Below are 21,985 nucleotides of genomic sequence, written 5' to 3' on the forward strand. Positions count from 1 at the left end.
CCAAAACAGTAAAATCATGTAATGCAGGGAGGAAAGGCACAGGAGGGCATATCACGCCGAATCTGAAATGTTCCCTCTCTTCTTGAATGCTGTGAAGTAAATATTTCACTTTGGCCAAGAGCGAAGAGCCTAGAGAGGGCAGAGATTCTCCTTAATGTAGCTTCTTGTTTATAAAAAATGAAATAGAGACACAATAAGATCTTTACAAAATAAAAATCTCAAGGCATCCTTTTATTCTTTGAGTAATGCAGCTCTCACCTTTCCTCCTTTCATTAGAGCTAATGCAATCTCACGGAAAGCTTTCAGGTTGCTGATGATAATTTAAATCTAGAGATGGCAGACTTTACTGATATCCTTCTATGTGCCTGTTAGTTGCTATAGAATCAAGGAATGCAAGACTCATTGCAAAACAAGTTATTTGTGATTCACATTTATGAGCATTATTCAGTAACATGCTAGTTATCAGCAGCAGCTTTCACTAGCACTAAGAATGAGGCACATTTAAATCTTGCTTACAGCTTTTTCAGCAAGGGTATCCATTTATATTCTGGACATTGATGCCAAGAGTAGAACTATAATTGCTATACTTAGGGGCCTCTGATCAGGCTTCTCCTTTCATTGTCCATTCTTCCTTAAATGTAGTTGCCAAATGAAGTGGCCTCCATTACTCCTTCCCTGCTGCTGAGCAGAAGTTGTAATACACGGAGCGTTCAGTGTGTGTGGATGTCAACCTGAATACACACCCTAGACGTTGTGTATTCGCTCCCAGTTGGACACAGTGCTTTCTCTCTGTTGTCTCTCATTTAGACAATCTAGGCCATTATGACAAGAGGCTATTATCAAGCAATAATGTTATCTTAGGAAATTAACCCAAAAGAATAACTATATGCTCATATTTTTCTTTTCCTGTGTTCTCTTTAGTGCGGTATAATTCACATGCAATAAAATACACCATTTTAAGTGTACAAATTGAGTTTTGATAGATGTATGCTCTCACATACCCATCATTGCAATCAAGATACAGAGCATTTCCACTGCCACAAAAACTTTCCTCGTGCCCTTTAGAAGCCAGTGCTTTGACTGTGAGCCCTAATTGTCACTTTTTTGCTTGCCGACATGTTGATTAGTTTGCTTATTCTAAACTTGCAAATGAAATCATGGTGTAAAAAAAAAAAAAGCAATAATGGCTTATTCCATTAATAACATGTATCACAATATCTGGCACAGAGTAGGCCCTCAAAAAACAAATCATGAATATATGAATGAAAGAATAGTATTCAAAATTCTGTAAAAAAAAAAAAAAAAAGGCCAGGCTTTGAGATATGCTATATTTCATAAGTCACAAGGGCCTGAAGGTCGACTCTCAGTTAAAATCAGAATATGTGTGTAGACTTTTGAGAAAGGACTGTATATGGAGCAGATCACATCTCATTCAAATTTTTAAGTCAGCTTAATTCTCTGTTTCAAATGAAACGTTATTTCATAATACTCCTAAATTCATCTTGGAATCTACAAGATCTGGAGCTTTAAATTCTTTCATCTTTCCTCCAGTCAGAAATTGTATGATTATCCTTTGAACGTACTTCCTTCTTTCCAGCCAGACATGCAAACTGTATATGGAGACTGAAGATAGTCCAACAGAAGCAAGGGTTGTGGCAGGGTGGTAGTGTTGGTGGCAAGTTCTGTTTTATAAAGGATGAAAGGTACTGTGGGAAATCTTTATGCCTGTGGCCCCCTAAAGAAGTATCCATTTTGAATATGTCATTTACTAGTTATCTCTGATTAAAGAAAAATATACTCTTCCCCAAACTCCACCTGCTACCTTGACAGCTTGTTGTTTAATATGACACCAGAACCACCTGTCTGAGTTTCTTGTTTCATATTTTGCATAATAAATGATTTCTAGTGTGTGGAGACCACCCCAATCTTTTTTGAGAGATCATTGCCAGGCACCAGACAACAATTTGGGATGGATAGCATTAGAATGATTTAATTGCTGTGCCTCGCTTCTCTACACTTTAGCTCCCTCGGGCATATTTTGCATTTATGTTCTGCAAATAACAGAACATATGTTTCAATTCCTTACATTTATTTTTCCTCAAACTCATTCCCAGCGAACAGCTTCAATCTTGTGTGAGGCTTCTTGGTAGGAACTTTAAAAAATGCCCATCCACAGAGGAAGTGTTTGGGCATCAGAACTTTTCATTTGCAACACAGGTGCTTCTCAAGTCAGAATGGAAGAAAAAGAAAAATCGGTTTTCATCATGATTTCATCTCACTTTCTTTGATGAACATTAAACGAACACAGCCAATGAAAGGGTTGATCTTGCCATTCGCTCCAAATGTGTATAAACACACACACATACTTACACACTAACAAATGAGGACAGGAGGAGAGAGGGGAGGAGTGTGGGCCAATTTATTCAACCAGTAACGACTGAGAGCCCTTTGAGTGCCAAGCACTGGGTTAGAAGGTGGAGATATGACAAGTACATGATAACTCAGTGTGCAACTTCTATGGTTACTTCGATGGTTCTGATGAATATATTCTATTCTCTTTGAAAGGACAGGGTTTGGATCTTTTAGTTTTCTTTTTCCAGTACCCATACTTCTAGTTCATAGATTCTTACAAAGAGAATATTTGGTAAGTATGGCTGACTGACACATTCTACATTGATCTATCTACTGATATCACCAAGGAGGAATACATCACACACTGACATTTATACAATGATGTGCATACATATTTAAACAAGGATCCTTACCACATCCTAAAACACTGACTAAGAGATATTTAAGGAATTGAAAGGTTAGGAAAAAAAAGTCATTATTAAGGCTGCATTTGAAGGCTACATGCCTGAAATGAAGATTTGAAGGAAGCGATTGATATAGAACAAGATAGCATTCATCAACTTGAAACGAATTGCAGTTTTAAGTCACTAAAGCTAATAGAGGGGTCAGTCAACTAGAGTGGTAGCACCAGACTAGTCCAACTACAGATTACATTTTACAAAATGAAATGTTTCACTTGGAGAGGCTGGTTAGCTCTACTCTAGACAGAAGTCCGATGGGGCCCTGTGGTCCTGGCACGATGCTAACCTGTCGTCTAGTAACAACACTTGCTGACCCAGGGCACTCTTTTTTTCTCTCAGTAGCCAAGAGCAATTAGTCAAAGCACTACCTAATTCTTGTTGCTTAGAAATCAGAGGAGAGATTGCCCTCTTCTGCCATCCAGTTAGGTGTTAGATGGCAACTCTGAAGACTAATCCATGGGTAGAATGCCATTTTAAAAGTGATCTAGGCTGTGTAACCTTAAGTATCCTTGTCAAAATAGCAACAAACAACAACAACAACAACAAAAACCTTTCTTTGAACAGAAAGGAGAAAAAATTTCTTGAGAACTAATTGTATTGGGAACTGAAATTTTAATTCAGAAGAACAACTCCATAATGATCCCTCATCATTGCCATCATAAAGTAACATTATATAAAGGTCTGTGGACACTGACAGTGTTTATTGGATCAGTTACAGAGGAAGTTCAATTCTGAGTGTCATTTCACTAAATTATCTACTAGTGCATAAACCATGTTTGGCTATAAACATGGTATTTGTCGGTCACGTCGAAGAATGTTCTCAGTGCTTACTTATCATGTTTTAGGAAATATATTTCAAAGGGGCTTAAACTCTGGTGACCATACAAATCTTTTGAGCAATATGGCTGTCAACTCTAATAGGACATCAAATGGTCTGTTTGGTCCACACTGAGATGAAGACTGCAAAATCTAAGCTCAGAGTTGGTTCTGGTTCGCTATTGTAAATAAAGTAGACCGATGGAGCCATGGTCTTCGTAGCTCTGACAAGGGGATGATAAACATCTTAAAAAACGAATCTGATGCGGTCTAATTGTATAAATACAATAATGTTTAAATAAATGTTAGAAAACACACAAGCGCACACTTACCACCCACCTGTATTTGGCATTACTAAGCGTCCTCCTAAATGGCCAAAGACCCCAGTTGTCCTCAGTTCTGTTCTTGTGGGGAGTGATGACAGATTCTGGATATAGGGCGTTTTATTTCTAGGATGCATTGTACTGAAGCTGCGGTTGTTCCCATGGGGAAAAGTCCCGGAATGGTTCTTGCCATGGTACTCGGCTCTCTCAGATACTCCCAGCGAAACCATGAATGAGCTCTGAACTTTGACTTTGATGTCTGACAAAGGGTTAAAGAGTGAGGACTCTGTCATGAGTTCCTTGTCCAGAGGATCCTGTAGACAGATGGGTCCACTGTATGTTCGGCTCACTGTCAGGTCTGGTTGCATGGAGGAATTCAGGAGCAGAGAGTTACCTGGTAAAAGAAAATTGATCTGTCACTCAGAAACTAAAAAGCACCAGTTGCCCCTTTACATCTGCTTCTACTAACTGCACAGCAACCAGTGTGCCTGCCTGCTCCTCCAATCAGAGCTAGCCATTCAGGGCCATTTGGTGTGTCTACAGTGACTGTTAGACTGGTCATTAGTGACCAGAGCTTTGGAATCTTGGAGTCTGGCTTTCACTAGTGATTCTCTGAATGCTACTGACAAAACAATTTTCACTTTCTAGAGTTCCTTACATGATATCTTTTTAAAATAAGTATTTCTGGCACTCCATCAGGCAACTAACTCAGGTATTTTTGTTTATGTGATTTTAACTGGCAAAGAGAAGCTTAAAAAGAAAGATGTTTTATGATCCAGTTTGGAGCAAAACTAACATCTGTTCATTTTAAATGGCAGGAGATGACACAGCACGGTGACTAGGTAGTGCTGTTTATAACCGAACCTGTGCCAGTGCCAGAACGTCTCACGTGGAATTCTGGGCAGTTTCTGGTGCTGGGGAAGAAAATGATGTGTCCCCAGAGCAAAAGGGTCAGGAGACCTCATGAATCATGAGTCTTAGTAGCCAATTTGCTCTAATAATGCATATGTCACCCTGAGAGGAAAAGGAGGCACCACACGGGGACAGGGAGAGACTCAGATTCTACACGATGACAGAAAAGAAGGGCTTTCTTTCTGTCTCAAAACGAATGTGAAAAAAAAAAAAACAACAAAAACATGAGAAATTGGACTTCCTCATCTCTTGGGGCTTACCAATCTTTTCTAAGCCAAATAGCAAAACGAAGTGCTGTGATATTTTCTTGTGATGAAGTCATCTCATTTATTAGTAAATAACCAAACAACCCTCAGTCCCAAACCTCCCACCCCTATCAGTCCGTCAATGTGACATCTCAAATTGGAACCCAAACCATATTAAACAATTTTCCTTTGGGGCCTGACAAAAATGTTTAAAGTATGATATTTTTGAAAATGTTGCAATTCTAGGGCATATTGTATTAGCCTCTATTGTTTTTTCCATTTTCATAATTTGTAGCAACGCCAGCAGGAAATCTGTAATCCTGACATTTCCTACCTTTTGTTCTGATGCTCTAAGAATCCAAGATCACAGTGGAAGAGGTTCAAAGTGAAATGAAATAACCTTGAAGCTCAAAAGGCTCCTTGGTGATGCATTTTTTTCATGCTTAAGGCTCTCGTGCCAAGACACAGGCATAATCAAGGAACTGTGCTTTTTAACAGAACTGCATTGAAATCTATAGGTACCAGCTTTGCTCTTGGTATCATTTTTCTAGGAAAGAAGCGGGACTTAAGATCCATCTCACATCTGAAAAGAGTTGAGAACAGGAGTTTCCACTGAGACTTAAAAAACTGTATCCCTGAGTCTCATGATTATTTTATCTCGAGCCCTCACATTCTAATTTAATTTCTGGTTACTCTTTAAAAAAAATCTAACTATTCTTTAAAAACCCTCCTAACTTATGTGAAGTAAAAACAATTACTAGATTTAGACTTAAGCCTAACATAAGCACTTAAGTGGAAAATGCAATTATGATAGTAGGCACGTGTGATAGAGTCCACAGTTGATGAAAGTTGCCTGCCAACTTGGTTCAGTTTTGATCAGGGACAATCACTGAACCATCCCAAGTGTCTCTTTGGAAATCCTTTTTTAAAAAAAGTTTCTTGTCTAATTTAAGACTTTAAAGAGTCTCGCTCACCTTCCTGGGGCTCTGGCTATACGTGCTCAAGAAGTGATGTCTCTAAGACAATGGAGGTGGGAACCGTATAAGCATCAATGTGAGTGAGGTGTTATCAGAATGAATATGGGGTAGAGTGGAATTTTAATAAAGAATGTTTGCTTATATTACTAGTTTTGAGAGATTACTGGTCAAAAAAATATCAAAATGGTAAAGTAAGTTTGTAAAGTCCACATATTCTCTCAGATTTACTATACACGTAAGCTCTGAGAAACCCCACACTAAGGAGATGTGTTTAAAGCTTATGCAAGTCTGCATTCCCCTAAGGAACTACCCCTCTTGCCTGCTTCCTGGCACACTGTGGAACACGCTAGCATCCTGTGCCAAGATAAGAGGAAGCAACCATCTTCTAGAACAATATTCAGTACATTTTTTGAGCACCTTCCATACACAAAGGGCTTATAACTCATGTTATTCTAGGTAATTTCATCCTCACCAGAACCCTTTGAGTTGGATATTAGTATTCTCACTTTACAGCTGTAAATTGAGACTCAGAGAAAATAATTAACTAGGTCACATAGCAATTTTGGACTCTTCTATATGACTTTGAAGCCTCTGAACATGTACACAAAACTCTCTACTACCTTTCCTCTGTTTTCAAGTGCGATGGTCTGAGACACTGATCTCTTTTTATTTGATGGAAATATAATCCTAGTTTCTTTAAACATTTTTTTCTATTACAGTTAATATACAATATTATATTAATTTCAAGTGTACAACATCATGATTAGACATGTGAATAACTTACAAAGTGATCATCCCAATAAATCTAGTATCCATCTGACACCATACGTGGTTACTACAGTATTATTGACTATATTCCCTATGCTGTACTTTACTGTGTGACTATTTTTATAACTGCCAGTTTATACATCTTAATCCATTCCCCGCTTTTTACCACTCCTGCAACTCCCCCTCCAATCTGGAAATCATCAATTTCTTCTCTGTATCTATGAGCTTGTTTTGTTTGTTTGTTTTGTTTTTTTGATTACACATATAAGTAAAATCACATGGTATTTGTCTTTCTCTGTCTGACTTATTTCACTCAGCATAATACCCTCTAGGTTTACCCATGTATCAAATGGCAAGATTTCATTCTTTTTTATGGCTGAGTAATATATCACTGTATATATGTCCCACTGCTTTATCCATTCATCTATGCATGGACACTTAGGTCGTTGCCATATTGTGACCATTGTAAATAATGCTGCAATGAACAGAGGGGCGCATATATCTTTTGAAATTAGTGTTTTGGATTTCTTTGGAAAAATATCCAGAAGTGGAATTGCTGGGTCATATGGTAATTCTATTTCAATTTTTTGAGGAACCTTCATACTGTTTTCCATTGTGGCTATACCAACGTACAGTCCCACCAGCAGTGCATGAGAGTTCCCATTTCTTTACATCCTCGACAACACTTGTTTCATTTCTTGATGACAGCCATTCTGACAGCTGTGAAGTGACAGCTTATTGTGGTTTTACTATGTACTTTCCTTATGATCAGTGATGTCGAGCATCTTTTTATATGTCCATCGGCCATCTGTATGTCCTTTTTGAAGAAATGTCTATTTGGGTCTTCTATCCCATTTTTTAAAAAGGTGATTATTTGATTTTCCTGGTGTTAAGTTGTATATTTTGTATATTAACCCCTTATGAGATAGATGAGTGGTGAATATCTCCTTCCATTCCATAGGTTGTCTTCTTGAATTGTTGATGGTTTCCATCACTGTGCAAAAATTCTTTAGTTTGATGTAGTCCCATTTGTTTATTTTTTCTTTCGTTTCCCTTGCCCAAGAGAGATTTCAAAAAAAAAAAAAAATTACTAAGAGTGATGTCACAGAGTTTACTGCCTATGTTTCCTTCTAGGGGTTATATAGTTTCGGGTCTTAAATTTAAGTCTTTAATCCATATGTGTCTGTTTTTATGCCAATATCAAGCTGTTTTGATTACTACAGCCTTTAGTAGTAGTATTTAATATCAGGTAGCATAACTACAATTTTGTTCTTCAAGATTACTTTGGCTATCTGGATTTTTTTGTGGTTCTATATAAATTTTAGGATTATTCTAGTTCTGTGAAAAATGTCATTGGTATTTTGCTAGGGATTGCAGTGAATCTGTAGATTGCTTTGGGTAGTATGGACATTTTAACCACGTTAATTCTTATTTATGAGCACAGGATATCATATCCTTCCATTTATTTGTGTCTTTGTCAATTTCTTTCTTCAATACCTTAGCTTTCCAAGTACAGGTCTTTCACCTTGTTGGTTAAATTCATTCCTAGGTTTGATTTCATTCTTTTTGATGCAATTATAAATAGGTTTTCTTAATTTCCCTTTCTGATAGTTTGTTATTGATGTATAAAAGTGCAACTGATTTCTGAATATTAATTTTGCGTCCTGCTATTTTACTGAATTCATTTATTCTAATAATACTCCATTGGATTCTTTAGGGTTCTTTACATACAGTATCATGTCATTTGCAAATAATGAGTTTTACTTCTTTCCAATCTGGATGCTTTTAATTTCTTGTCTGAATTCTGTGACTAGGACTTCCAATACTGTGCTGAATAAAAGTGGTGAAAGTGTACAACCCTGTCTTGTTCCTGATCTTAAATATAAAGCTTTCAGCTTTTCTCCACTGAGTATGATGTTAGCTGTGTTTTTATTATGTTGAGGTATGCTGCATCTATCCCACATTGCTGAGAGGGTTTTTTGTTTTTTGTTGTTGTTGTTTTTTTTTTTTTTTTTACCATAAATGGGTGCTGGATTTTGTCGAGTGCTTTTTCTGCATCTGTTGATATGGCCGTATTTTTATCCTGCATTTTGTTTATGTGATGTATCATGTTAACTGATTTGCAGATATTGAACCAACATTTCATTCTAGGAATAAATCTCATTTGATCATGATACCTGATATTTTTAATGTATTGCTGAATTCAGTTTGCTAATATTTAGGATTTTTGAATCTATGCTCATCAGGGATATTAGCTTTTCTTTTATACTGTCTTTGGTTTTGGTATCAGGGTAATGCTGACCTTGTAAAATGAAGTTTGGGAGCCTTCCTCTTACACTTTTGAAGAAAATAGGTATGAATTCTTTTTTTGAATGTCTGGTAAAAAGTTACCTGTGAAGATATTTGGTTCAGGGATTTTGTTTGTTGGGGTTTTTTTTGATTACTGATTTAATTTCGTTAGTAGTTATCAGTCTGCTCAGATTTTCTGTTTCTTCCTGAGTTAACCTTAGCAGATTTTGTTTCTAAGAATTTATCTATTTCTTTCAGGTTGTCCAATTTGTTGGCATATAATTGTTCATAGTTCTTCTTTATAATCATTTGTATTTTTGTGGTGTCAGTTGTCACTTCTCTCATTTCTCATTGTATTTATTTGGGCCCTCTCGTGCACATGACGAGTCTGGCTAGATGTTTACAGTTTTGTTTATCTTTTCAAAAAACCAACCCTTAGCTTCATTTATCTTTTTTACTATTTTTTTCTTAAACTATTTCATTTATTTCCACTCTTATCTTTATTATTCCCTTCCTTCTATTCACTTTGGACTTTCTTCTTTATTAGTTCATTTATGTATAAGGCAGATTGTTCATTCAGCTAACCTATGTCATTTGTTTGGAGCATTTAGCCTATTTACATTTAAAGTAATTATTGATAGGTATGTAGTTATTGCCATTTTATTAATTGGTTTCTGACTGTTTCTGTAGTTTTCTATTCCTTTCTTATTCTCTTGTATGTCGATGACTTTCTAGAATGTTATGTTTGAATTAATTTCTCTTTATTTCTTGTATATCTTTTATAGATTTTTGGCTTGTGGTTGCCATGTGCTTCGTTATAACAAGCTACATTCATAGCAACCTAGTTCTTGTTGATGGTCACTTAAGTCTGAACACATTCGAAAATCAATCAACCCCTCCACATTTATGTTTTTATCATTATATTATTTTGTGTTTGTGTGTACCTCTTAATTATTCTGATTACACATGATATTCCTACTTTTGCCTTTTAACCTTTGTACTAGTTTCATAGTTGGTTGATTCACTGCTTTTGTTGTGTTTGTCTTCAAGGTATTTTTTCTTTCTTATATTTTCTCACTCATGTTTTTGATCTTTTTCTTTTCCTAAAGAAGTCCCTTTAACATTTCTTGTAATAGTGGTTTAGTAGTGATAAACTCCTTTAGTTTTTACTTTTTTTTGAAACTCTTTTTCTCTTCTTCGATTCTAAATGATAACTTTGCTGCATAGAGTAATCTTGGTTCTAGGTCTCTATTTTTCATCACTTTGAATATTTCATGCAAATCTCTTTTGGCCTGCAAAGTTTCTGTTGAGAAACAAGCTACAGTCTTATGGGAGCTCCACTATACATAACTAACTGCTTTTCCCTTGCTACACTTAAGAGTCTCTCTTTGTCTTTAATCTTTGGCATTTTAATTATGATGTGTCTTGGTGCGAGCCTGTTTTAATTCATCTTGTCTGGAACTTTCTGTGTTTCCTGGGCTCATATGTCTACTTCCTTTGCCAGGTTGGGGAAGTTTTCTGTCATTATTTCTTCAAATAGGTTTTCAGTTCTTTGCTGCTTTTCCCTCCTTTTGGTACCCCATGATGCCAATGTTAGTACACCTGATGTTGTCCCATAGGTCTCCTAAACTATCCTTATTTTGCAAATTCTTTTTTCTTTTTGTTCTTCTGATTGGGTGTTTTCCACTACCTTGTCTTCGGATTGCTGATTTGATCCTCTGCTTCATCAAATCTGATTTCGATTCCCTCTAAAGTATTCTTAATTTCAGTTATTGTATGCTTCATTTCTGACTCATTCTTTTTTGTGTTTTCTATCTCTTTGTTGAAGTTCTCACTGAGCTCATCTATTCTTCTCCTAAGTTCACTGAGCATCATTATAACCAGTATTTTGAACTCTGTATCTGGTAGATTGCTTGTCTCCATTTCATTCTGTTCTTTTTTTGGAGTTTTGTCTTGTTCTTTCATTTGGAACATGTTTCTTTGACTCCTCATTATGACTGACTCTATGTGTTTGTTTCCGTGTATTGGTTAGGTCTGCTGTGTCTCCAAGTGTTGGCAGGATGGCCTCATGTAGTAGGTGTTTTTGTGGGGCTTAGTGGTGCAGTATCCTTGGTGACATGAGCTGGGTGCTCCAAGGCACTTCCTTGTGTAGGTTGTGTCTGACCTCCTTTTGTTGTTTAGCATTGATCGCTATTGACACATCAGTGGCGGGGGCGGGGTGGGGGAGACTGACCTGTAAGATGACTCGCTGTGAGAAATGGCCATCACTATAGTGGACAAGTTGTTGTGCGGAGGCTGACCCAACAGTATGGGATTGCTTTAGTGTGGTTCTGGGGCTTGCCAGGTTTGCCCTGTGAGTATGTTGTTCGTGGAGCTGTTTGGGTGATGTTCTGGCATTGTCCGAAGCTGGCCACTGGGTGTTTGATTTGTGGAGACTCTTGGGAGAGGCTTCAGTGAAGGCCAAGGTCAGCCTGTACCTATGTCCTACCTGGGGCCACCCGTTAGGATCTAGAAAGTGATCTATGGTAGGCTGCCACCTGAGCTGGACTTGGAGGTACCTGGGAGAAGCTAGGCTGTGAACTGAGGCTGGCTGCCACTAGTGTCTGACCTGGGGCCTCTTAGCAAGAGGTATGGAGCACACAAAGGCCAGCTGCTGCTTGTCTGGGGTTTGTGGACCTTTAAGAGATTTTAGGAAAGTCTTCAGATGAGCCAAGGCAGGCTGCTTGTGTGAAAAAGCTGCTGGAAGCTACTCAGGCTGGGCAATCAAGTAGGATGGGGCGGGGTCTTGGAATTACCAGAACAGGGTGAATGATGTAGCCAAGTTAATGGAGAGCTCAGATTTGGCTGCTTCCTGGGCTTGCTGGCTGGGCTGGGAGAGGGCTCAACAGAGGAACAACGGCATCTGCCCACACTGCTGTCCTCTGAGAAAGCAACCCTTATTCTTGGCCCTCCAGACCTGGCCTTGAAGGTAATCAATCCTTCCCATATGTCTCTAGTTCTTTTTTAAGCTGTTGCTGCTGTGCTGGAGCTCAGGGTAAGCTTGAGAGCCTGTGCATTGTTTCTTTAAAACCCCTCGCCCCTCAGGGGGGACCTCCACAGCCAAGATATCCCTTCCGTTTCTTAACCACCACACCATAGGTGTGGGGCCTGACCATTGCATGTCTCTGCCCCACCTACCAGTCTCAACATGTCTTCTTTATATCATTAGTTACAGGAATTCTGTTCAATTGGTCTGCAGGTGTTTCTCAGTGATGGCTGTTTTATAATTTAGTTGTAATTTTGATGTGGTCATGGGAGGAGGCAAGCACTGTGATTAACTACTCTGCCATCTTGATTGGAGGTCTCTATTTCTAGGTTCTTATGTATTATAAAGATCAGTTGTTCACTGGCTTTATTTCTAGTTAAATCATGTATACTAAACCCTATATGAAGTCAAGCAGACTCAGACCTGAAACTTTGGATCCCAGGAGTGGCGAGTGGTAAAGCATTTCGTCTATCTCAGCCATCTCCCTATTTCTAGCATGCTTGGGTTTCCACTTTAGAAGCTGGTCTGCACTCTGTCACTGCCAAGCCATTAGACTTCTCCTCCTGTTGTACAGGTGCTATTGACATGCAATAAACAGAAATAAACATGACTATTGATGATGAGGGTCAATGTAAAAAAATTTATCCACTGAAGTTTCATTTCTTCTAAAATAAAAACTGTATGTCTCATCCCTCTCTTGCAATCAGAAATAGATTTGGTTCACATAAGAGAATTAAATGACTGTTTTGAAAATGAGTATTGCTATAGTTTGATATGATAGATTATCCTTCCCCCACGACAAAAGATTGCCTGACTTGGTAACAGCTGAAAATCATTTAGGTTGGGAATTTCATTTTTTCCCTGGCTAACTGACCCGTCGTATATCCTCTAAAGTCCTTTTACTAATTTAAAACAGAAGTACAAAAATAACTCCACATAATAAACAGTTTAATAAATATGCCTAGGAGCTTGTGAAATAGTAGTTGGTCCTAAGCTTTGAAAAATCAGTATTTTAGTTAACTAAATTAAATATACATCCTCAAAGCAGGCTTGTTAAAATAGAAAGTTGGGTAATGTGAGATGGAATAGCTTAAAGTATTGCTAATGGTAAATCGAGAGCCATTTGTCCTTACACTTAAGCAGACTATGCCATTGAGCCAGGTTTCCTACTGTGTGAAGACAATTTGATAGCGCCTCCCAGTGCCAAGAGCTACGTTCACACAGAACCAAAGAGCATGGGGGTCCTGTGTGAGTGTAGTCTATGGTCCTGAGGACAAGATATTGCGGGAACCTATGCTGCTGACCTTGACGGACTGTTTTGAAGTTGAAGGTCTGGAAGCCACCTGTCAATGCAGAAGAGTCAATGACGTCCACGCCATAGTCACTCTGGCTCCGTCTATAAAGGGTGATGCCAATGACCAGGACTGCAACGGCCACGACTGCAGCGCCCAAACCCGAGTACAAAGCAATGTCGCTGGCATTCTCAATGCCTGAAAGACACAAGAGAAATCCTAAATGGCCAACATGGGCATAGAGCCAAAGAGCCACCCCGGGATACAAAATGAAATGTTATTGGATTTTTGGAGCTAATGCTCAGAGAAAATGACATATGCAGTTAGCCACAAGTTGTACTCTCTTTCACACAATAATCATGTTTCTAAAATACCTTACATAAATCAAAGGGATGCTAGTCAAGTATCTTAACTGCATTAAGGTAGCTTACCATGTAATAGAATCTTGAATCAATTTTTCAAAGAATATAATATTTTTCAAGCAAAAAAAGGCAACTTCTTAATTACTTGTTTTAGGAAGTCAAAAGTGTTTTTTTTTTTAAATATTTTATTTTTACTTTTTATTTGAGGGAAGACATGAGATCCACATACAATGACAAAATATGGGTGAACTGCTCTACTTGTATATGACCTGGGGCACATGCATTCACAGAGAACAGTCTGGGGTGAGAAGATAACACATGGTCTATGAGTTGAGAGAGAGAAGACCAGAGCTCACAACGATGACTTTTAGCTTTGGCACACGCCATTCAGTTTAAGAGAACATTGACGACATTGGTTTAGGATATAAACAGTTATGAGAGTTTTCTGTTGTGAGATATGAAAAGGTTTTGGTCCTAGGTGCTATTATGTCCATGGTAAATGTTTTCTAGCACCAATTAAATGCTAGAGTCTAATACTTTTTTTTGCGGAAGAGGACTGGTATCTAAGAGGGCACATGCTGTTTCTCCCATACCTCTCCTACTCCATCCTATTGAATGCATGGGCAAAGCAAAAATAAAAGCGTTAGTTTGAATTTAGAATGTGGCTGTCTCCCCATCCCCCAAGATATGTCGTAGCCACTTTTCAACTCTTTTGCTAGATGCACATTGGGTGTGGTTCATTCCTAAAGAGATTCATAAGGGCTATTACAATTCAGCATAAAATTTATCCAATACTACACAATCCTAAATGAGGTGTAATCTTGGAAAGTATATGGAAGTGGAAGGTGGCAAATGCTAACTGTGTAACTAATCTCCCTACAGATTATGTGGTCAGTACACTCAATAGGTCCAAAAGTAATTGCTGTGTCATCCTGTGTTGGGCTTAGAGGATAAAATAAAACCGTCATATATTTACCTTGTAATTGCATCGCACTTACTATGCATTCACCTCACCCTAATATAATACTTATGTTATCAAATGAGCAATACTAACCACACAAGTAAAGTGAATTTATTTTCAACAAAGTTAATGAATTGTAAAATAAAGTGCTACCAAATTAAAGCATAAACAAGGAAATCAAGCAGAACCTGTTTGGTAATAGGGCAGTAAACATATAAAAATAATTTGTAAGGGAGAGCACGACCATCTGAAAGAACAAGATCTGAATGGTCAGAAGATTGTCAGACACTTTTAATAACTACAATAGCCTAGGAGGTGTTGAGAAACAGGGTGTGACTTAAGCTTTAGTTCAACTCCATGATGGCCCAGGTGGGAGAGGGATAGGGATGGGGGCTTCTGTGGTCATCTTCTCTGACCACCCAGAACCATGGGCATGATGGTTGACGCCAACTCCAAAGTTCCAATGTCTGCCTTTGTCACATGCGGAAGGGAGGAAGGCAGCTATCATCCTACTTGCATCTCACCCTCCCTCTACTCAATTCAGTTCCTTGGAGGGAATAATTAATTATACTCAGAGGGAAGAAAGGACACAAAACAAGGCAGATACTGTAAGCCAGGGGCAGCGAGAGAGCTTTGGATTGAAACCAATTGGCCTTTTCCCCCTTCCCTCCAGTTCCTTGAACATTGATGACTGATGACACTATCATCTTAAAAGGTGTATCTGGGGAGAATACACCTGCTCAGCAACTGAATACATACAGAGAAACAGCCTGGCAGTGTGCTGAATGCAGCTGCTCTGTTGCTGAGTTGGCAAAGTACAGACAAAGACATCTTTAGCTTCCCAGGTACTACAATAGGAAGGACCAGAGCCAAGAAGATGACTAGGGAAAAATGCTTCTGCTGAAAATGGACATCACTGGACACTAACATCTTGAGATAAAACTGAGAAACAGGAACAAATTGTCTTTGCTCCTCTGAATTTTTATCTTTTCTGTATGTTTCCACCTCCTTGCTACGCAGGTAACCAGGTAACCAAAATTCTCTTCTCTCCAGATGCAAATCTTGTGTTTAGGAAAGAACTCTACATATGCCTCAGATTGAGGTTTAAATGGAATTGAAGTTTGATATAGATCATTGTGTTTCCTCTCCCAGGGATGTATGCAGAATCTATTTGACTTACATACAGGGAATGAAATACTGAATTACAGAATTTTTTAAAAAAAATGAGTAGAGGGACTTTGGGGATAGGATGGGGAAAAAAGACCTGTGTGGAGAGCACTGCATCCTTATAAGGCTCACCCTGGCACTTGGTGGGACAGTCTGATCTAAAAGCCAGAAGTCAATGGACTCCTATAGAAAGATAAACAAAGTAGTATTTATTTTACAAGAACAATCCATCTTGGGAATTAGAAAGTTCAGGATCTAATATTTTCATTCATTCAACAAATATTTGTTGAGAGACAACCATGCAATGGAAACGAGATGCGTGGATGAATCAATGCATGGTCCATATTCTCAGTTATCTCTTGTCTGAAAGTGGTAAATCCTGGTATCCAGGTGCAGCTACAGAGGTAGATACCAGTACTCAAGGCCTCATGTATATGTCTCAAAAGATTTAATTAGACATCCTTACCCACATCTCAAATTCTTCTAAAGTTGGGACACAGTGCTTCTTTCTTCTTTCTCTTCTCTTTTTCCTCTTCTCTACATTTTACTTCACCTCATTCTTTTTTCTCTTTTTTCACTCTCTACTCAACTATTGTTTAATCTGTCCTTCCAGGAAAGTAGAGTGGTTTTCCCTATGAGGATTTCTCCGTGCTCACAGACATCATCCATTAGCTTTGCACATGTGTTCAGGACTGGCCCCTGCAGAACCTGAGGTTTGGTTCCACATTTGCCACTACAATCTCGTGAGAGAAGGGAGAAAGCTTAGGGTATACGTGTCTGTGAGCACATGGGCACTTGGAGGGGTGCCGCTGCAGAGTCATCATACATGTGTGCAAGTGTGTATACATGCACAACGGACACACACTCAGCTACTGTCAGAAGAACATCAGAAGCCAGTACTGCTCCATCCCAGGGGAATTGTTCTAGCAACATGACTACCAGGTACAGGCACTTCCCAGGGCCTGACAGTTTCTCCCCATCCATTCCTATATTCTTGCTCTCCTGTGCTGTACTGCCATATACCCCAAAATCAACTGTAATTAATTTCTAGCTAGGTAGATGCCTGCTAACTAAAGGACCTGTGTATTTTCAGTGTAATATATCTGGGCACTACTTGTCAGGTATCAGCTCAAGGTTCCCCTCTCCCAAGAAAATAACTCTGTCTTGGCCAATCTAGCCAATCCTGTCAACCTATGCTCTTCTAAGCTCTTATGTCATTTACGGTTCCTAGAGCTCAGTTTGGATCATACTTTTTATTATTAATTATCTGAATGCCAATGTATTCTTCCTAACTGCTTTAAACTCTTCAACAGCGGTATCGTCTCTATAATTTCCCACAGACATTTGCAAATCATTTTGTGCAACTATAGTGATTGCTTGCCTGGACTCAAACTGTGGGAAGAGAAGTATTAAAGGAATCATAGTCTGCTGTTGATTTTAGAACCCCCTGCCACAGGGACTCTCTTTTTTCTCTACCTTTACACACATGTGTTTATACCCGTCTGCTTGCTCGCACACACATGTGCTGCTGGTTTGTTTCCTCAAAGTGATTTCCAACAAAAGTGCTGAAACCTGTGACTGATCAGGTTATTCTGCTTTTTGTAAGCACAGGATACTTTTCTCTGACTTTGTTTCACAGACGAAGCTATACATCTTAATGTCTTATTGATGTTTTTCTTGTGTTTTCATCCCTATCTTCCTCTATCCAAGAGTTACAAAAGCTTTAGGGAACGTTTGGAAGGACCCAACATATGGTAGACTTAATTGTTGTACACAATGTACAGGTTAGAGAAAAAAAACAACATAAAACCCAAGAACTGACTTAAAAATCACTTGTAGTCCAAATTATTCAGAAAGTACTGAGCAATATGTTCAATAGAGAGTTGGAAACATAGAGAGGAAATATTTATGGGTTCATTTGGCCTGGAAAAAGAAAGCTGTAAAGTGACTATGGAGAACTTTAATGCAGGAAAGGTTGTTACAAGAAGAGAATAGGTCCACAGTAGGTGCTCAGTGACCCTTCATTTACGATGAAGCTAGTAACCAACTCTTCCGCCATCTCTAACAAGCAATGAAAAGAAGGACGTGGCCTTTTATTCTAGCAATTGGGACTCTGGTTAGATATTAAAATGACCTTTTCTATAGTGAGGGTTGTTAAAAACCCATACTGTATTTCTGAGGGAGACTGTGAAGTCTCCTTTCAGGAAGTGTCTGAAAAACAGCATGACTTAACAATAGTCTGCAGTTATTTATTTATTTTTTTGGTCAAAGCTAGTGAGAAGAGTTAAATGACCTTTCAAAGCACCTGGGAACTTCATCGTTCAAGGAGTAGGTATTAACAAGTGTGATGCCTTAGTTATTTGTAATAACCAGTGTCCCCAAATGATTAAATAGAAGGGCCGTTTACTTAGTTTGCCATTCTCTCTTCTCATGACACCATCTGTAAGACATAGTAATGATACTTACTAACGAAAATTTAACTTAATAACCATGTTATCAGCTTAACTATATATCAGATTAGAATCTACTTTACAGGATTAGAGAGCTACCCCAAAATTAATAAAGAAGCTCAGCAAATGCCTTTCAAAACATAGGATATTCTGTTTTATCTCCTATTAGATATTAGAGAATGAACATTGATCCCCTTTCAGAAAAAACAACCTGAATTGGTATATATGAGTCAGTGAATTACTAAGGAATCCTCACAATAAATATTCACAAAGAGGAGGGTGAGAGGCAAACAAATGGAAAACTAAAAGAACCAGCTGCTGTGCTGGACTCCCAAAGAAGGCCAGGAAACAGCCATCTCAGGACACCCACCCCCATCTCCACCCCAGCCCAGGCGGTGCCCTAGACACAGCGATGTGGCAAAATATTTAATTGCAAGTCGAAATATGATATAACAGAAGTTATTGTTAGAGTTTATACTTGCTATCATCGAAAAGCAACATTTTTTTCTCTTTAACACATGAGAAAATAACTTTTAAATGGTTAGCATGGTCAGCGACTGCGAACGATTCTAATTATATATTTGCATTGCTTGGAATAGTATAACTCCTTAACCAATCAACATCCTTTTGAGGATGGGCTTCTTTTCCAATCTCCCATCCTCAAAAACCTCATCGTTGTTATTGTGGTGATTGTTGTTTTATTGTTGTAATAAATTACAATAGCAAATTTTTAAATAACACTTTATGCCAGGCACAGTTCTGGTACTTTACACTTAACTCATTTTAATCTTTCAACAACCCTGTAAAAATGTCCCCATTCAGATGTGTAAACCGAGGCAAGAAAAATCACATTCCTTGTTCAAAGTCTCGTGATTGGTAAGGAGCAGAGCGGGGACTCAGTCACTGGTAGTCTGGTTCCAGAATCGATAGATTAGGACAGGCTCTGTCCTTATCCAGCAGTTAACCTCTGTCCTTCTGATCACATTGCCTACCTACTCTCAATGACAAGAGTAACCCAGTAACTGAGCACTAAGCTTCTCTCAATTCTCAGAGAAGTTCTCAATTCTCATCTTCACAACCAAATCTATTTGAAGTAAGTATTATATTGCCTCTTTTACAGATATGACATAGATTCAGACAAGGTAGAAACTTACTCAGGGCTCTGCAGTAAGAAAATGGCAAAGCCAGATTTGAACACCGATCAGTCTTCACTCATAAGCTGCTTAACCATTACTCTGTGTGGCTTTCTTGCCTCTTTGCTCTGCTCTGTATATGCCTGTTCCCAGGTTAACTTGCTGAAGCAAGTTATAAAACATACTGGCTTGTATCATCAAAAACTCACGCTGCTCAACCTCACCTGGGCCTTCTTTGTAACTGAATAATTATTTTATTCGTCTTCTATGGCCAGATAATATTTTTCATCATAATAGTTACTCTGAACTTTGTTTCCTTTCTTCAAGACCCCTACTTCTCATTACGCTGAACTTTGTTTCCTTTCTTCAAGACCCCTACTTCTCACCTTGCCCTTCTTTTAGCTGGGGGAGGTGGCGGGGGCGGGCATACAGTTCTTACATGACTTCCCTCCTCTACAACTCAAAATTCCTCTGCTCCTTCATGCATTTTTCCTTTCCTTTTCTGTTCCCTGAAGAGCTGCTCCTCTTCTGTGTCAGGACAGCTCGGATCCCGCCCTCTTTTCCTCCACAGGGACCTGGCCTCATTCATTATTCTCTTTTGGTCTTGCATCTTCAAACTTTTCCTCCAAACCTGAGCCTTGCCCTCTCCCTGCAAATATAGTATAGCCTCCCTAATCACCTCTCCCCAAGTTCTTCCCCCAACTTACTCTCTGATCAACTAATTAAAGATGCAGACTTCTTTACATCCATGCTCTTCTTAGCTTTGTTAAAAAGACCTTTAAGCATTTTTTAACGTTAAACATTTCTTAATGCATGCTCCATAATTCCCCTAACCTGTAAACCCCTATCCCCGTTAAAAGTAAAAGAATAAATAGAATACATGTATATGATGAGAAAATGTTTTAGAAAGTGTAACAAGTTACACTTTGCAAAAACTTCTCCTCCAATCCTCCAACTACCTTTTCTTCAAAAGTAACCGCTCTGGATAGTATCTTTGAGACTGTTCAGAAAAAAAAATGTAAATGTCCTTCATTTGTTTTTCTTTATTTTACTTTACCTTAAAGGCTCCAGATTATACTTCCTTTATACTACTTTGCCTTTTCTTTTTAATGTACAATATCTTGTAGATCTTTCCTTATCAGAATGTACAGATTCATTTAATTTCTTTTTACATTCATCTAGCCCTTTGCGAGGTGTAGAATAATTTGACAAGTCCATTATTTCTATATCATTTGATTGTTCTCTTATCCTTTAAAGTCTGTCTCTTTGACCAAACTCCTGTCCCCTCTTGAAGGTTGTTTTCAACCACTGCATCAACAGCAATGTTCTGTCTTATTCTTCACCACTGCTCTGCCGCAGTAAACAAGAATAGTTAACCCTCCTTCTAGAAAGGAAAAAAAAGTCCCTTAAATTTGATTCTCTTACCTTCTTTATTATTGTTTAGTAGCACTTCATTCTCACAGTTCTTTAAACAGGCTTTAAAGTTCAGTTCTTGCCCTTTTCCCTTTCTCTATGCTCATTTAATGGGATAATCACTCACATACTAGCAGTGCTAACTATTCCCTTGATACCAGTTTCAAATAAAGATCTCCTGACTCATCTCCTGTCTGAAGACCTCATTCCATATTTATGTCCTGCTCAATGGACACAACCACCTGCATATTGTGCTAACATCTCAAATTTTCATCTGATTTACAAATTCATTATTTTTATCTCTTCGAATATTTTTTTTGTCTGAATTCCCTCCTGGTAATGACAACACCAGTCACCAGACTTGAGACCAAAGAGTCATCTTTCATTCTGTTTCCAATAACCCCTTCCCGAAACCACTAACATGCCTTATTGACTATACCTCGTGTGCCTCTCACATTTCAACTTCAACAGGAGAGACCCTAGTTGACACATTGCACAGTCTCATCTTACCTGGTACTCATGCTCCCAGTCTTTGAACACGCTGAATCATTTTACACGTGAATTACTTTTCCCAAATATGTTCTGTACTGCCACTCCAATACCTTCTTTCAATGACTTTCTAGTGTGTATTGAGTCAACTCCAATAGGGATTTATCTTACTGCTCAAGACACTTTATGCTCTGACCCATCCTGTTTTCAACTGCTTTTGCCCACTTCACATCCATATGGACCCTACTCTGGCCGAATCCTATTACACATTTTTTCAAGTACACCTCGTACCTCAGTGGACTTTTTTTCCCCTCCCCTTTTACTGAAAGGCTCTCCCCTACAATATGTTTAAATTCTAACTAGTCTTTCAAGAGATAATCTAATTAATAAGATATTGTGTGATAGCGCACATTCAGACATGTTTTATTCCTTTTTAAGTAAATTTGCAGATTTAGCAAGTAAAAATATGACACAGTTAAATCTGAATTTCAGGTCAACAATAATTTTAGTATAAGTATTTCTCATGCAATATTTGGGACATGTTTATGCT

General features: G+C 38.3%; 1 protein-coding gene across 4 annotated transcripts in view; it reads right to left on the reverse strand.

Annotated features, from left to right (window-relative positions):
- The window catches only part of UNC5D (unc-5 netrin receptor D), a 476,468-nt gene that overhangs the window by 60,152 nt on the left and 394,331 nt on the right, over positions 1–21,985 (reverse strand). For 2 of the 4 annotated variants that reach the window (XM_025050005.1, XM_025050003.1), the window contains 2 exons: positions 13,512–13,658; positions 3,969–4,346 (listed from right to left, as the gene is read on the reverse strand). In XM_025050005.1, coding sequence (XP_024905773.1) covers positions 3,969–4,346; positions 13,512–13,658 — 525 coding nt within the window. Of the gene's footprint in view, positions 1–3,968; positions 4,347–13,472; positions 13,659–21,985 lie in introns of all 4 variants that reach the window. The other 2 variants (XM_025050004.1, XM_006916317.2) reach the window with 1 other exon arrangement.

This window comes from Pteropus alecto, unplaced genomic scaffold (assembly GCF_000325575.1).
Source record: "Pteropus alecto unplaced genomic scaffold, ASM32557v1 scaffold24, whole genome shotgun sequence".
Taxonomy (NCBI): Eukaryota; Metazoa; Chordata; class Mammalia; order Chiroptera; family Pteropodidae; genus Pteropus; species Pteropus alecto.